Source organism: Callithrix jacchus, chromosome 5 (assembly GCF_049354715.1).
Source record: "Callithrix jacchus isolate 240 chromosome 5, calJac240_pri, whole genome shotgun sequence".
Lineage (NCBI taxonomy): Eukaryota > Metazoa > Chordata > Mammalia > Primates > Cebidae > Callithrix > Callithrix jacchus.
The window spans coordinates 135,823,929-135,841,479 of record NC_133506.1 but is presented as its reverse complement, the minus strand read 5'-3'; the positions used below and the strand labels follow the sequence as shown (position 1 = coordinate 135,841,479).

The 17,551-nt window shown below is 54.3% G+C and overlaps 1 protein-coding gene across 3 annotated transcripts in view; it reads right to left on the bottom strand.

The window, feature by feature from the left end:
- Positions 1-953: 953 nt before the first annotated feature.
- Positions 954-17,551, bottom strand: part of CCDC40 (coiled-coil domain 40 molecular ruler complex subunit) — a 65,764-nt gene continuing 49,166 nt past the window's right edge. For 2 of the 3 annotated variants that reach the window (XM_035301972.3, XM_078374844.1), the window contains 7 exons: positions 16,090-16,303; positions 14,382-14,551; positions 14,057-14,148; positions 12,637-12,757; positions 6,974-7,162; positions 4,305-4,463; positions 954-1,962 (listed from right to left, as the gene is read on the bottom strand). In XM_035301972.3, coding sequence (XP_035157863.2) covers positions 1,714-1,962; positions 4,305-4,463; positions 6,974-7,162; positions 12,637-12,757; positions 14,057-14,148; positions 14,382-14,551; positions 16,090-16,303 — 1,194 coding nt within the window. In that variant the 3' untranslated portion in view covers positions 954-1,713. Of the gene's footprint in view, positions 1,963-4,304; positions 4,464-6,973; positions 7,163-12,636; positions 12,758-14,056; positions 14,149-14,381; positions 14,552-16,089; positions 16,304-17,551 lie in introns of those variants that run through there. The other variant, XR_013536058.1, reaches the window with a different exon arrangement.

Sequence of the window (17,551 nt, the reverse complement as noted above, 5' to 3'; positions counted from 1 at the left end):
AGCGCGTCTGGCCCCGCGTCCGTTGTCCTGCGGGGAGAGGCCGGCCCACGTGCTGCCAACTGCCGGTTCCTCTGGGGTCAGAGGCTTCCGCTGGCGCAGTCCCCGCCCGGTCCCCGGTCCCCGTGGGGTCAGAGATGGGCGTGGGCCGCGCTGGCCTGGTCCGGTCCCCGCAGCTCGTGGGGCTTTGTAAAAGGTTTCCTCCTGTCAACGAGTCCCGGGGGCAACATCGGAAAGGCGGCCAAAGGCGCTTGGCGCCAGGTTAGAAACAGCCAACATTCGGAAACTCCTCAGATGTGCTCCCTAACTCCCACTTATTCCACAAAGGAATAATCAAAACATTGTGATAATCCATAAAACTGACCATTGAGGGAACATTAAACTGACACGGGGAGAATTTTTTCATAAAGAAAAGGCTTTTATGTTAAGAGGAGCACGCTTTTAGATGTGAGATACAAAAACACAGTATGACCTTAACTCTCCTAATACAATGTATGTGCAGAAAAATACCGAAGGAGCCACACCAACACGCGGGCATTACCCCTGGGTAGGTAGGGCACAAGGCGTTTAAAAAACCCCTCCCAGGGCCAGGCGCGGTGGCTCACGCCTGTAATCCCAGCACTCTAAGAGGCCTAGGCAGGTGGATCACGAGGTCAAGAGATCGAGACCATCCTGGTCAAAATGGTGAAACCCTGTCTCTACTAAAAATACAAAAAAAAAAAATTAGCTGGTGGCGCGTGCCTGTAAACCCAGCTACTCAGGAGTCTGAGGCAGGAGAATTGCCTGAACCCAGGAGGCGGAGGTTGTGGTGAGCCGAGATGGCGCCATTGCACTCCAGCCTGGGTAACAAGAGCGAAACTGCGTCTCAAAAACAAACAAATAAAAAACCCCTCCCACCCCTGTTGTGGTTTCGTATTTCTACAATGTTTTAGAATAATCCTTACTCAGAAAGCTTATTAGATATTCAGAAGAAAGATTTTATTCTGCTGAAATGTTTGAAAGTGAAATTATTTCCTAGAACATTTTCCCTTTAAACTGCAAAGAAGCCCCAGGGTAACTGGTACTTGGAAGTCCAGGGATGGGGTGAAAGAGTGCCGGGTTAATGATGAGAAGAGATAGGTGGGGTGTGGCCTCTTGGTGTGGATGCCCCAGCCCGCTCAGTGGTTACCCTGTTATGTACGTCTGGGGCTGCATGCTGTGAATCTGAATAAAGATGGTTTGTAGGTTTTCAGGCGCACCTAGTAGAGGGAGGTGCTGGGGGAAGCTGTCTCCCAGGCAAAGGCTGGCTGAAGCTGCTGTAACTTTCCCTCCGCTGCTCAGCCCACCGGCTTGCAGACAGATGCCAGCACCAGCAGCAGACAGATGCCAGCGCTGTGTTGTGAGAGGCACGTGCAGATTTGGGAGTGTGGCAAACCAAGGTGTTACCTGGACGAGTGAGTCCAGTGTGCGAGGGTGGGTTTGCAGTCATGGGCTCTGTCTTTGCGATGGAAGGCTTACTGGAATGCCATGGGAAGTGCTAGGATTTTACTTGGTTTCTTGAAACTGCTGAGTGGCTAAAACAATTCCTACGGGTGGGGCTGGCCTATTTCTCTTAAACAATGCCCTTCTGAGGGTACATGTGGTTTTTAGGAACACAGAAGATTCCAAGTCCCTCATAATAAACACAATTCTGGATCTCTTCCTTGAGGCCTTGGAAGGCAAGGTCCAGGCCGCTTCCTAGGAGGGCCCTAGTGACTTAAGCTTGTTGGCGATCATCTGGCTGACTTTCTGCAGGTCCTCCTGGAACTGGGGGTACTCTTTCAGCGCGTGGTCCAGGATGGTGGCGATGAGAGCCAGCCGCTTATCCAGGCGCTGCTTCTGCAGCATTAGGGTCTGCTCGGAGCGGAACAGGAACACGTACCGCCCCTCCTTCACAGACTGCAGGTGCTTAAGGCGCGTCTGCAGGGCCACGATCTCCGAAAAGTTCTGGGTGGGAAAGGAGATTCTATGTGGGGCTATGCAAACTGGAAGAAAGGTACCTGCTGCCCCCCCCCCAACAAACTCAGACTCCAGGAAATTCCACAGAGGAGAGACCTACACCCGAACAGGGACGGCCTGAAGGTGTCTCACCCCTGGATCTCAGGGAAAAGGCTGAGAGGCCCTGGGTCGGGGCCTTTTTGAGTTATTCATCATCACTGTCTAGGAGACATTATCATTATTTTTGTGTGTGTGAGGCAGTCTTGCTCTGTCACTGAGGCTGGAGTGCAATGGCACAGTCTGACTGCAACCTCTGACTCCTGGCTTCAAGCAATTCTCCTGCCTCAGCCTCCCGAGTAACTGGAATTACATACAGGTGCCTGCCACCACACCTGGATAGCTGGGATTATAGGTACCTGCCACCATGCTCTGCGGATTTTTGTATTTTTAGTAGAGGTGGGGTTTCACCACAATGGCCAGGCTGGTCTCGAACTCCTGACCTCAAGTGATCCACCTTCCATGGCCTCCCAAAGTGCTGGGATTACAGGCGTGAGCCACTGCACATGGCTTAGGCAACACTCTTGACACCTGCCACATGTCAGGCCCAGTGCCAGGTACCCTCCCCTCATCATCTCCCAGGTCTCAGTTGGCCAGGCCAGAACCTTGGAGCCATGATCCACCCCTCTCTCTGCCCACACCACAGCCAACCCGGCAGGGATCCCACTGGGCGAGATTGGCATCACGCATATGCAGAACCCGATGGCTTCTCGCCACCCCCACAGGGGCCACCCTGAAGCGCTGCAATAGCCGCAGAGGGGTTCCTGTATCCATGCTTCATCTACGTGCAACATTAGAGCCAGGGGAACCCCTAAAACCCAAGTCATCTCTCAGCCCCAACGCCCTCCTCTGTGTGTGTGCCCACTTCCCCAAGAGAAAAATCCAGTCATGATCATGCTCTCCCCAAGGCCCCATGGTTTGGGCTGGTCCTCTGCCTGCGTCTCATGCACCCCCCCCGCCCCCCCCCGCAGCCTGGGTTTCACTCACCCTCCCCTCCCCCAGCCTGGGTCTCACACACCCTCCCCCCTGCCCCCCCCACCCCCGCAGCCTGGGTCTCACACACCCTCCCTCCCCCAGCCTGGGTCTCACACACCCTCCCCTCCCCCAGCCTGGGTCTCATGCACCCTCCCCTCCCCCAGCCTGGGTCTCACACACCCTCCCTCCCCCAGCCTGGGTCTCACACACCCTCCCCTCCCCCAGCCTGGGTCTCACGCACCCTCCCCTCCCCCAGCCTGGGTCTCACTCACCCTCCCCTCCCCCAGCCTGGGTCTCACGCACCCTCCCCTCCCCCAGCCTGGGTCTCACTCACCCTCCCCTCCCCCAGCCTGGGTCTCACGCACCCTCCCCTCCCCCAGCCTGGGTCTCACTCACCCTCCCCTCCCCCAGCCTGGGTCTCACGCACCCTCCCCTCCCCCAGCCTGGGTCTCACTCACCCTCCCCTCCCCCAGCCTGGGTCTCACTCACCCTCCCCTCCCCAAGCCTGGGTCTCACACACCCTCCCCTCCCCAAGCCTGGGTCTCACGCACCCTCCCCTCCCCAAGCCTGGGTCTCATGCACCCTCCCCTCCCCAAGCCTGCCCTGCTGGCTTCTGGTAGCCCTTGCACAGTTTCAGGCTCCTGCCTTTGTTGGGCTGTCCGCCTGGGGTGGCTTTGTGGGTGTCCACTCCTTCAGCTCTGGACTCCACGAGGCCTTCTGGGATCATCCGAACTCAAACTCCCAACCCCTCAGTTCACCCGATGTCCCTGACGCTTCTTTCTCTGGTTTATTTTCCTCCAAAGCATTCACTACCACCTAACACATCATTTCCTTTTTTTTTTTTGAGACAGGATCTCACTCTGTCATCCAGGCTGGAGAGCAGTGGTGCAATCTTGGCTCACTGAAGCCTTAACCTCCTGGGCTCAAGGGATCCTCCCACCTCAGACTCCTGAGTAGCTGAGACCACAGGCACGTGCCACCATGCCCAGCTAAAACACACTGTATCTTTTAAAATTATTTTGCGAATCACCTGGCCTCCTGCCCCAGGACGGAGACCCTAGTTGGGCAGGGATGTTTGTCTTTCGTGTTCTGTTTTGCAGCCCACACACCCTGAACGGGAGCCCAGCTCATAACAGATACTCCATCAATATCTGTTGATTGAACAAATCACAAAGCCACAAACATGTGAGCAGCTGGTGGTGCTGTTACTGGAGTGGGACCAGGGGAGGCCCTAGCCTAGGGCACGCAGGACCTCTGTACGAGTGGCGCGTTCACGCCCGGGTGCCTTTACCCCCAGGGACCTCCTGGGACACGTTTACCTGTTGTTTGAGGTCCCTGAGCCGGGTGAGTTCAGCCTCGCGTGTGTCCAAGTCTGCCTGCAGCACCGACAGCTCTTCCTTCCTCTCTTGGAGGGAGCTGTGGATGTTTTTCTCAGTTTCTTCCAGTTCCAGGATAGTTTTAGTGGACTCTTCAGTGGCCTAGGAGAGAAACAGGACCACACTGGGCCAGCCTGGCTATTTGGCAGACAGGCACCTTCTACGAGCTCCATTCAGGGAGGCTCCTAGAGAGGAATGGGGGCTGCTGCCCTTCAGGAACAGGTGGCCTGGAGAGGCGAGGCTGGGTAGATGCAAGGCCTGGGAGAGGCCAGGCCCAGGAGAGGTGAGGCCCGGGAGATGCCAGGTCCAGGAGAGGTGAGGCCTGGGAGAGGCCAGGCCTGGGAGATGCCAGACCTGGGAGATGCCAGACCTGGGAGAGGTGAGGCCTGGGAGAGGCCAGACCCGGGAGAGGTGAGGCCCGGGAGAGGCGAGGCCCAGGAGAGGCCAGGCCTGGGAGCGGCAAGGCCGGGGAGAGGTTAGGCCCTGGGAGATGCCAGACCCGGGAGAGGTGAGGCCTGGGAGAGGCCAGACCCGGGAGATGCCAGACCCGGGAGATGTCAGGCCCGGGAGTGGTGAGGCCTTGGAGAGACCAGGCTCAGGAGATGCCAGACCCAGGAGAGGCAAGGCCTGGGAGATGCCAGACCCGGGAGAGGTGAGGCCGGGGAGATGCCAGACCTGGGAGAGGGGAGGCCCGGGAGGTGCCAGGCCCAGGAGAGGCCAGGCCTGGGAGAGGCAAGGCCTGGGAGAGACCAGGCCCAGGAGACACCAAGCCTGGGAGAGGTGAGGCCTGGGAGAGGCCAGGCCCAGGCCAGCCCACACTGAACACTGCTCCCTTAAGGCAGGTGTGGCCAAGAAACAGGGTCCTGAGCGGTTCTGGGGCTCCCCAGGCAGTGGGTCTGTCCCCAGGCAGGGGATTGGCACAGCTCAGCAGCCGTGTGTCAAGAGCAGGGCCAAGGCCGTAAGAGCCAAGAGGCGGGCTAGGGAGCCTGGGAAACAGGAGGGCGGGGCCTCTGAGGAGCAAGGGGCGAGGCTGGTGCCATCTGTGTGATGTGTGGTCCACCTTCAGGGAAGCTGCACAATTAAAATAAAGAAAAACCCACAGGCAGCATTTGGCAGCTGACATGGACCAGGGGATGATGGAGGAGACCGGAGTGATTCTCAAGGCTGGCTGGGGACACGGAAGGTCTTTGGGGTGGGACTGGCAGGGGTGAGGACAAGGACCTGTCTGTGTAGCAGTGACGGTGTCATGCGGAGTGCAGGGCCTGGGTCTTGGGGACTTGGGTGCTGCTTGGAGCAGACAGGGATGTGGGGTGGGCATAGGGGTCCTGGCAGGGGACTGAGGTGGTGCCCAGGGTGGCAAGGAGTGGTCAGGGGCCAGGATAGGAAGCTAAGGAAGGAACGGCAACAGGAGTGGCCAATGTGGGGGGAAAGGACTGAGAAGAGGCCCCTCTGCTGCCTCTCTCCAGAAACTTCCAAATGCGCAGCCCAGGCCTGTTTGTCGTTTCTGGCTAATCTTTCTCCACAAGGGTGACTTCAGCACTCTCCAGGAAACCTGGGTGACTCTGACCCATTTCACAGGTTGGTAGACCAAAGGCTCTGGGAGATCAGACCGTATGCCCCAGTCAGGAGTGGACTGGTGTGGCTCTGAGACATGCTGTCAGCTGTCCCCAAGGCCACCTCCCCACCCATGGCTGTGGTTGCCATTACATTTAACTCTGCCCGCCCCCCTGCCCCTGGCACCGGAGGCCCTGCAGGTCTAGAAAGGCCCACATGCTCCGAAGTCACACAGTGGGTCAGCAGGGCCGTGGGGCCAAACTGGGAAGTGTGAGCACAGGACCCCTGGCTGGTGACAGCTGAGGTGAGAACAGGACAGCACCGGCCAGGCCTTCCCAGTGTGGGCCATGCACTGCATGCCCAGTGAACGTGGCCTGGTGTACGGGGATGCAGGCTCTGGGGCAGTCCACCACACTCCCATCAGCTGGTCCCTAGCACCCACTCGGGCTCCCCAGCATGGGCCAGCCTTTTCCCCAGAACTCTGTGCCTCCCTGATGCCTCCCCAATGCCACCTCTGATATGCAGGGAAGGGCTGAAACAGGGCCATCTCTGGCCGTCAGCGGCTCTATCTGGCATAGGCATTCTGCAAACTCCCAGAGACAGGCCCCGTGCAGCAGCAGGTTAGCAGTGCTGAGCACAGCCCCTCTGCATCCTCACCCCTGACCCAATACCCAGCAGCAGGTTAGCAGTGCTGAGCACATTCTCTGCATCCTCACCCCCGATCCAGCACCCAGCAGCAGGTTAGCAGAAGTGAGCACAGTCTCTCTGCATCCTCGCCCCCAACCCAGCACCCAGCAGCAGGTTAGCAGAAGTGAGCACAGTCTCTCTGCATCCTCGCCCCCAACCCAGCACCCAGCAGCAGGTTAGCAGTGCTGAGCACAGTCTCTCTGCCTCCTCACCCCCGACACGGCAACTAGCCGCAGGTTAGCAGAAGCGAGCACGGCCCCTCTAACAGCCTCTGCATCCTCACCCTGAACCTGGAAAGACACTTTCCTGAAATGTTCCTTGGGCCCCAGAGAGAGAAACAGGTGCCCTGCCTCCTTTCCACTGCTCCCCACCTTGTGGATGTCTCTGATTTTCCGGCGCAGCTCGAGCTGCTTGCGGTGGAATTCGGTGTGGGTGAGCGCCTTCCTGTCCATCTTGAGCTGCCCCTCAGCCTGGGTGGTAACAGTCTCTCTGCGGGCGACCGCCATCTCCATGGCACAGATCATCTTCTCCTGCTGCTTCAGCAGCTGCCCGAGCTTGACCTGGGAGACAGGACAGAGGGGCTGGGGTGGGCCCAAGCTGCAGCTGTAGAGAGAGCCATCGGGGATGCTGGCCTCACTCAAACTCCAGCCACACCAAGGGGATCGGGGGCGGGGGGAAACAGTGAGGCCAGTGCCGCCGGGAGGATAGAGACGTGGAGGCAGCAGCCCTGGGTGGGAACCCGGAATCCGCAGGCAGATAATGCAAGGCAGATAAATGGCCGAGACCCAAGGACACCACGGAGGCATGAGAACTAACAGCAACCAGCCCAGGGTCAGATCCTGCAGCAGAAAAAAATGCCATTGAGAAAATTGGTGAAATCTGATTAGAGTTTGTAGTCTGGTTAGCAGTATTGCACGAAAGTTAATTTCTTAGTTGTGACAATGCACCTTGGCTTGGGTGGAGGACCTGGGGCTGAGGACTGGGTTGTACCTTGAGGATTGGCTGTTGGTGTGCACAGGAACTTTCTGGAGTCATAGGAAGATCCTATGTCTTGATGGTGTGGGTGGCTATGTAGATGTGTGCACCTGTTAGAACCCACCAAACTGTGCATTTCTTTCTTTCTTTATTTAGTTTGAGACTGAGTCTTGCTTTGTTGCCCAGGCTGGAGTGCAGTGGTGTGATCTCAGTTCACTGCAACTTCTGCCTCCCGGGTTCAAGTGATTCTCCTGCCTCAGCCTCCCAAGTAGCTGGGATCACAGGCACCTGCCACCATGCCTGGCTAATTCTTTTGTATTTTTAGTAGAGACAGGGTTTCACCATGTTGGCCAGGCTGGTTTTGAACTCCTGACCTCTAGTGATCCTCTCGCTTTGGCCTCCCAAAGTGCAAGGATCACACGCATGAGCCACCATGCCCAGCCCAAACTGTGTTTAAAATAAGCCCATTTTATCGTATGAAAGTTACACCTAAAGTTGGTTTAAAACAAAAAATAGGCAAGAATCCTGAAGTTAAGAGGGTGAAGGGAGACAAGGCTTACTCAGGTTTAAAATGCATCATAAAGTGCTGGGCGCGGTAGCTCATACCTATAATCCCAGGACTTTGGGAGGCCAAGGTGGGCGAATCATGAGGTCAGGAGATCGAGACCATCCTGGTCATGCTGAAACCTGTCTCTACTAAAATACAAAAAATTAGCAGGGCTTTGTGGCACATGCCTGTAGTCCCAGCTACTCAGGAGGTTAAGGTAGGGGAATCGCTTGAATATGGGAGACAGAGGTTGCAGTAAGCTGATATCGTGCCACTGCACTCCAGCATGGTGACAGAGCAAGGCTGGAGTGCCATAAAGTGACTTGGAATGCAGCTCCAGGCTGGGGTGCCCTTCTTTTTTTTTTGAGACGGAGTTACCCAGGCTGGAGTGCAATGGCATGATCTCTGCTCACCGCAACCTCCGCCTCCTGGGTTCAGGCAATTATCCTGCCTCAGCCTCCTGAGTAGCTGGGATTACAGGCACGCACCACCATGCCCAGCTAATTTTTTGTATTTTTAGTAGAGACGGGGTTTCACCATGTTGACCGGGATGGTCTTGATCTCTTGATCTCATGATCCACCCGCCTCGGCCTCCCAAAGTGTTGGGATTACAGGCGTGAGCCACCGTGCCCGGCCTGGGGTGCCCTTCTTATGCAAACAGGAAACTCAGAAGCCATGAAGAAAAAGACTGGCGCATCACACAACAGAAGCACTAAAAAGTCCGTGTGGCAAAAGACACCCTAAGAAGAGGGCAAAGGCAAATCACAGGCCAGAGACACGATTTTAAAAGGTATTAGGTCGGGCGCGGTGGCTCACGCATGTAATCCCAGCACTTTGGAGGCAAGGCGGGCTTATCACCTGAGGTCGGGAGTTCAAGACCAGCCTGACCAACATGGTGAAACCCCATCTTAAAAAAAAAAAATAGGTATTAAAGATAGCGGTTAATAACCCAAATATGTAAGGAACCCCTAAATAATGTTAAGAAATAAGAAAAAAGAGACAAACAAATAAAAAAAGAAATAAGAAAACAGGCCAGGGACAGTGGCTCACTCCTGTAATCCCAGCACTTTGGGAGGCCAAGACCAGTGGATCACTTGAGGTCAGGAGTTTGAGACCAGCCTGGCCAATATGATGAAACCCCCTCTCTACTAAAAATACAAAAATTAGCTAGGCATAGTGGTGGGCAACTGTAGTCCCAGCTACACAGGAGGCTGAGGCAGGAGAACTGCTTGAGCCTGGGAGGTGGAAGTTGCAGCGAGGCAAGAATGTGCCAGTGCCCTCCAGCCTTGGCAACAAGAGAGAAACTCCGTCCCAAAAATAAAAATAAAAAAGAAAACCAGCCAGCCAAAGATAAGAACAGGCGACCCCCAAATGAGGAAATGCAAACTCCAGCACATGCTTCACGCACACGTGTACATACACACGCGATCCCCCTGCCCCCGCTGCTGGTAAAGCAGCAGCACAAACCCACGTAAGAGAGCCAGCTCTTTGCACGCAGAGGACTGCCAGACACTGAAGGCTGATAACAAACGAGTGCAGCAAAGCCACAGAACCCGTCAGTTTACAAAAATCAATTGCATTTCTATATGCTAACAACAAACAATTGGAGATTGAACTTTTTTAAGAAAAGCTTCCTTTACAAAGGCACCTACAACTATGAAATACTTACATATAAATCTAACAAAACATGTGCTAGACTTGGATGCCAAATGCTAAAGGCACTGACAGAAGTGAAATGAGACCTAAGTCAGTGGAGAGGTGTCCCAGGTGCGCAGATGGGAAGACTCAGTGCTGTTCAGATGCCACTTCCTCCCAGACTGATCTACACACTCAATGTAATCTCAGTACTGGTCTCAGCAGGAGTTTTTGTAGAAACTGACAAGCAGATTCTCTAATTTTTATTTTTCTGCATTCTCAAATTTTTATAGAAAGGCAAAACATACAGAATAGACAAAACAGTTTTGAAAAGGAAGGGAAGCTGGCCAGCCAGGCGTGGTGGCTCATGCCTGTAATCCTAGCACTTTGGGAGGCGCCGAGGCAGGCAGATCACTTGAGGTCAGGAGTTTGAGACCAGCCTGGCTAACGTGGTGAAACACCATCTCTATTAAAAAGACAAAAATTAACCTACGCAACAATCTTGCATGTTCTTCACACGTACCCCAAAACCTAAAATGCAATGAACAACAACAACAAAAAAAAATACAAAAATTAGCTGGGTGTGGGCTCTGCACGGTGGTCCACACCTGTAATCCCAGCACTTTGGGAGGTGGGCGGATCACAAGGTCAGGAGATCGAGACTATCCTGGCTAACATGGTGAAACCCTGTCTCTACTAAAAAAATACAAAAAACTAGCTGGGCATGGTGGTGCATGCCTGTAATCCTATCTACTTGGGAGGCTGAGGCAGGAGAATTGCTTGAACCAGGGAGTCGGAGGTCACAGTGAGCCAAGATGGCGCCACTGCCCTCCAGTCTGGTGACAGAGCGAGACTCCATCTCAAAAAAAAAAAAAAAATTATCTGGGTGTGATGGCGAATTGCCTGAGCTTAGGAGTTTGGGACCAGCCTAGGCAACATTGTCCCAGCTACTCAGAAGGCTGAGGCAGGAGAACCGTTTGAACCCAGGAGGCAGAGTTGCAGTGAGCTGAGATGTGAGCACGACTGTGCTCCAGCCTGGATGACAGAGAGAGACTCTATCTTAAAAACAGAATGAAGGCCGGGCGCCGTGGCTCACACCTGTAATCCCAGCACTTTGGGAGGCCGAGGCGGGTGGATCACGAGATCAGGAGATCGAGACCATCCTGGCCAACATAGTGAAACCCCGTTTTTACTAAAAATGCAAAAAATTAGCTGGGCATGGTGGCACATGCCTGTAATCCCAGCTACTCATGAGGCTGAGGCAGGAGAATTGCTTGAACCTGGGAGGCTGAGGTTGCAGTGAGCCGAGATGGTGCCACTGCACTCCAGCCTGGCGACAGTGCGATTGAGACAGAGTCTCGCTGGAGTGCAGTGGCACCATCTCGGCTCACTGCAACCTCAGCCTCCCAGGTTCAAGCAATTCTCCTGCCTCAGCCTCATGAGTAGCTGGGATTACAGGCATGTGCCACATCCACTACCAAGCCCAGCTAATTTTTACATTTTTAGTAGAGACAGGGTTTCACCATGTTGGTCAAGATGGTATTGATCTCCTGACCTTGTGATCTGCCCACGTTGGCCTCCCAAACTGCTGGGATTACAGGCGTGAGCCACCATGCCGGGCCAGAAATATATCACCATGTGCCAGTGGCCACATGATTGCCTCTATCAAACTTGCTGGCCGGGCACGGTAGCTCACACCTGTAATCCCAGCACTTTGGGAGGCCGAGGCAGGCGGATTGCCTGAGCTCAGGAGTTTGAGAACAGCCTGGGCAATATGGCGAAACCCTGTCTCTACCGAAAATACACAAAATTACCCGGGTGTGGTGGTGCATGCCTGTAATTCCAGTTACTCAGGGAGCTGAGCGAAACTCCGTCTCAAAAAAACAAAACAAAAACAAAAACATAAACATCTCATTAGCATATGCACTTGATCTGAAAAATAACTCAGCAGAGGAATTTTTATTTAGAATGGCATTGTGAAAGTGAGGCCCGTTTATTTTACGAACTGCTCATGTTTATTCTTAAGGCCCCGAACCTTTGGCTTGATGATCACTTGCAATTTAATTACCCGCCTTTTACAGGCAATGACATCTAACCGTGACCTTGGAGAAAAAACACGGCTGCGAGGGAGGAGTTGGGGGTGCTCTCTAAGCCCTTCTGTGGTATGAGACTCTGTTTCACAGTGGGATACATTAGTCACAAAGTTTGAGGGTCACAACCAGCATTTAAAAATACCAGAGTGCGGGCCAGGCACGGCGGCTCAAGCCTGTATTCTCAGCACTTTGGGAGGCAGAGGCAGGTGGATCAACAGGTCAGGAGATTGAGACCATCCTGACCAACATGGTGAAACCCTTTCTTTACTAAAAATACAAAAAAAAATAGCTGGGTATGCTGGTGTATGCCTGTAATCACAGCTACTTGGGAGGCTGAGGCAGGAGAATTGCTTGAACCCAGGAGGCAGAGATTGCAGTGAGCCGAGATGGCGCCACTGCACTCCACCCTGGGTGACAGAGTGAGACTCTGTCTCAAGGAAAAAAAAAAAAATCCAAACCAACGAACAAAAAGAAGCAGAGTTCTGTGATTCATGGAGTAGGAAGAAAACCGTGTTTTGTGAAATGACACGAACACGCTTGTGTGTGTCCTATGTTGTTCCGTAATATTTCTGCCCAGTAAGAACAAGAATGCCGCAAAAGGAGGGTCAAGGGGGACGTGCGCTTTGCCAGCGTTCCCTGGGAATCTCACCCCTTGCCACCCGCCAATGTGGCCAGTGCGGTTCCCACAGGAGCCCCGGGGGAGCTGAGGCCTTGGCATGGCCAGGTCTCCGGAGCCCAGGGAGGGGCACCCACCAGGCCTTGCCACGTGCTCTCCTTCCCTCACCTTCATCCTGTGGATCTCGCTCTTCATGGCCCGGATCTCCGGCTGGCCTATCTCGGATTCCACGGAGGAGCGCATCTCTTTCGCCAGTTGGATTTTTTTCTCCCAAAGCATAATCTGGTGTCTTTAGAGGTAGGAGAGGCAGGGTAAGAAATCAGGGGTTTTCTTATGATGCTTCGGTGAGCTCACAAGACTCTCGAGCTGCAGTGGCAGAGCTAAGCAGCTGCAACAGAGCGTGAGGCAAACGGCCAGGAACACTCTCAACTGCTTCAACCGGGACTTTCTGAAACAACCCCTTTGGCATAAAAGGCAGAGCAGAACGAGACAGGAATACATCTACACACTGGTTTTCTGGGAAGTGAAGAGCGTTGGAATTATATGCAATTTTCTCTGGCTACTTTGCACACAATGTAGCTTAATAGTTTAAAATGCTTAGAGGTGGGTATGTTTACTTGAATAATCAGACCCCATAAAAAGAATGGATATTTAAAAATGTCATTGCAAAGAAAGCCATTCTGTTTCCAGCAGTAACTGGTCTGGCTCAAGAGCTGCTGCATAGGATGGTAGACAGAGCTCTTCTGGGAATCTGGGATCCACTGGGGTGGGTTCTAGACCCATGCCCAGATGGTCTTCTTCTTCTTCTAGAGACAGGGTCTTGCTCTGTCACCCAGGCTGGAGAGCAGGGGTATAATCATAGCTCACTGCAACCTTGACCTCCTGGGCTCAAGTGATCCTCCTACCTTAGCCTCCCGAGTAGCTGGGACTACAGGCGTGTGCCATCCTGCCTGGCCAACTTAAAATATTTTTTGTAGATATGGTGTCTTACTATGTTGCCCAGTCTTGTCTTGAACTCCTGGCCTCAAAGAATTCTCCTGCCTTGGAATCCCAAGGCACTGGGATTGCTGGGTGTGGCAGCTCATGCCTGTAATCTCAGCACTTTGGGAGGCCGAGGTGGGCGGATCACCTGAGGTCAGGAGTTTGAGACCAACTTGGCCAATATGGTGAAACCCTGTCTCTACTAAAAATACAAAAATTAGCCCGGCATGGTGGCAAGCGCCTATAATCCCAGCTACTCGACTTTAGCTATAATCCTTTAGAACCCTGCCCTGCCCCAGTCAAGCTACTTGAGAGGTTGAGGCATAAGAATCACTTGAATCTGGGAGGCAGAGGTTGCAGTAAGCTGAGATCGTGCCACTGCACTCCAGCCTGGGAGACAGAGCAAGACTCTGTTTAAAAAAAAAAAAAAAAAAAAAGAAAAGAAAAAGATAAAAAGAAAACCAGAGCACCACAGCACTGGGATATGGGTGTGAGAGTGTGAGCCGCCTGGAGCTGCCACCCCCGGCCTCCCACGAGGTCTGAATGGACAGAGGTCTGCAGGCGCAGTGACCTTCATGACCATATGTGGCCGGAGCCTGGGACTCACTCTGCTTCCACCAGTTGATTCAGGAGGGTTGCCTTCTCCTCGCTGAGCTGGTTCAGCTTGTCCTGCATCTCGAGGGTCTCCCTCTCAGAGGCCTGCATGGAGGAGGGGAACAGCTGTGGGGAGGGCCATGGGGTTGTGGGTGGTGAGACTGGTACCCTCCAAGTCCCGGCACCGAGGGCAGGGCTGCGGGCTGGATTTCTAATCCCCCACAAGCATCTCCAATGGGTTACATCCTGGTGCAAAACACCCACCGCAAGGACCGTGCCCACGAACACACCCGCCAGCCATCATCCCGGACCCCAGGACCACGTGGACTCGGTCTGACCTTCAGCGAGCGCACGAACTCATTCTCCATCACTCGGTTGTCCTGCAGCAGCTCCTCTGAGTTGCACCGGCTTTTATTCATTAGCACGTTGAGCTTCCTCAGGTCGTTGTCCAGGTCCTTCAAGTGGCGCTCGATCTCCTTCTGCTCCTTCTTCTCCTGCTCGATCCTGCCTATGGCAGAGAATAGACTTGGGGAGAGACCCCGGGAGGGTCCGGGTCCTGGCCTGCACTCAGCAGCATCTGAGAGGCGAGCCAGGGTTTGTCTCTCCCTGTATGTAGCTCCCTTCATCCCCTCCCCATTGTCCTTCCTGGTGCTCCTGCCTGAAGCTCATCCCTGCAGGCCAGAGGAGAGGAGGAGAGCGGGTCTATTCTTAGCTGCTAAGCTCCCCAAACCTAGTCCTCTGAGGGAACTGAGAGGACCCACATGTGGGGACGGTCAGCAGGTATGGGTGGGATGGATCTGTGGGCCATGGGGACCTGGCTGGCGCTCAGACACCATGAGTCTCTGGGGTGGGGGGCCCTTAGACCCTTGCCCCGCCCCAGCCAGGCTCAGGGGTAGGGGCAGAAAATAACAGCTATTCTTTTTTTTTTTCTTTTTTTCCATTAACCACTAGACCATCAGGGATTTTTTTTTTTTTTTTTTTTTTTTAAGAGACAGGGTTTCACCATGTTGGCCAGAATGGTCTTGATATCCTGACCTCCTGATCTGCCCACCTCGGCCTCCCAAAGTGCTGGATTATAGGCGTGAGCCACTGTGTCCATCCACAACAGCTATTCTTGATGTCAAGATGGGCGAAGGACAGGAGAGGCCACAGCTGGTTCACCCACTGGCCACTCCACCCAGGACGTCTCTAGCTCCTCCTGCTCTCCCCACAGTTCACGCTGACTGCCCCAGGGCGTTGGCACGTGGGGCCCCTCATCTGCCCTCTCCGTGGATGATCTCCCCCATCTCACAGCAGCTCTCGCCTTGGAATGCTGATATTCAGCCGACAGCTCCACAGGGTCTTTCAGGATCTGCTACTCGCCAACAGACGGGTATGGGCAACCCATGGGCAGGGTGAGAGGCAGCAGGACCTCCAAGAAGGGCACACATGTGTCGGGCAGCATCTCCCGTGGGGGCCTCGCTGTAGGCCTGACCAGCATGGATCCCTGACCGAAGACTAAGAGGGACCCGGATGTCTCGGCATGTGGCCATGTGTGTGGAGAGTAGTCCAGGCTGGATGCCCGCCTCCCTTATTCTAGGCACCCTGGCACTTAGGCAGCCCTTTAGGCCTCAGAAGGGTCAGGGAGCCTGTGGAATGGTTTTCTAAGCCCAGCTGGAGGTGATGCGGGGACAGCATCTCGCTAGAGCACGAGGAGCCTGCCCGGCAGGACCCTGGCTCTTCCTGAGCCCATGTTTCCACCTGGGTGCCCTGGTTTGGCAGGGATAACCTTCCATGCTCCTCTCTCAAGGAGAGCTCTGGCGTCTGTGAACTTGGAGACACTTCGTGAAATTTCTCAACCCTCCCATCGTGACTGCGAACTGGGCAGCTGGACAGTCAGTGGTTCACATTTACAAAATACAGGGAGCATGCCCGTTGGTTATTTGCTTTTCCGGCTGCGTGAAAATCCCGAGATACCCACACTGAATGCCCTGCCCCCGGGAGCCACACCCGCCCTGAGCTTGTCTGAGCATCCCAGCAGGGCTGGGTGGGCGCGGTGGTTCTTACTTTCTACTCGTAGTTTCTTCTGCTCCATGATGTGGAGCTCCTTCTTGGATATGTCCAGGGAGGCCAGCTGCTCCTCGCGCTCATGCGTCACCTTGACTATCTCCTGCTGCAGGCGCAGCCAGGTCACCTGGGCCTGGACCACCTTGGCGTTGTGTTCCTCGATCAGCTTGCTCAGCCTTTTGATTTCCAGCTCCAGGGGTCCCACTTCTTCCCCCTAGGCGGGATAGTCATCAAAAAGCAAAATTAGGCAGGGCACGGTGGCTCACACCTATAATCCCAGCACTATGGGAGGCCGAGGCAGGCAGATCATGAGGTCAAGAGATCGAGACCATCCTGGCCAACACAGTGAAACCCCTGTCACTACTAAAATACAAAAATTAGCTGGGCATAGTGGCACACGACTGTAGTCCCAGCTACTCAGGAGGCTGAGGCAGGAGAATTGCTTGAAGTTGGGAGGCGGAGGTGGCAGTAAGCCAGTGAGCTGAGATTGTACCACTGCACTACAGCCTGGTGCCTGGTGAAAGAGCAAGACTCTTTCTCAAAGAAAAAAAAAAAAAAAAAGTAAAATTAGCCTTCTTAGACTCAGAGGTCTTCTTTGTGGGTGGGCTGCAGAGGGCCTGGGCCCCCGAGGTCATGAAACTCTACGACAGCTGAGGGGCATTTACTCTGAGGGGCTCATGTTAGCTCTCCTGTCACAAACCCCACTGTAGAAACATGGCCAAGGGACTCTGCAGCCCCCTCCAGCCTCCCCACAGTTGGTGCACCCGCAGGGTGGGTGGGCCTCAGAAACCCAAAGGGGCTTTGAGAGTTGCCTTTTTTTTTTTTGAGACAGAGTCTCACTCTGTCACCCAGGCTGGAGTGCAGTGGCACAATCTTGGCTCACTGAAACCTTCACCTCCTGGCTTCAAGTGATCCTTCTGCCTCAGCCTCCCAAGTAGCTGGGACTATAGGCGCGCACCACCGTGTCCAACTAATTTTTGAATTTTTAGTACAGACAGGGTTTCACCATATTGGCCAGGCTGGTCTCAAACTCCTGACCTTGTGATCCGCCCGCCTAGGCCTCCCAAAGTGCTGGGATTACAGGCGTGAGCCACCACCACCACGCCTGGCCGCAAGCTGCCTCTTAATAGCAGAGACTTCAGGGCTTGGGGCTTCACTCCCTTAGCATGCATTCCGTTTTGCGGCTTTCAGAGGAAAAACGGGCTCTCCCATGTTTGGGGCCCAGTTAAGAGCTCATGCCCAGATGCTCATCCTACTCCAGATGGGATTTAAAACATTTTTTTTGGAGACAGAGTCTCACTGCTGTTCATCCTGGAGTGCAGCAGTGTGATCACAACTCACTGTAGCCTTGACCTTTGGAGCTCAGTGATCCTCCCACCTCAGCTTCCTGAGTAGCTGAGACTTCAGGTGGGTATCACCACATCCAGCTAATTTTAAAATTTCTTTTGTAGCAATGAGGTCT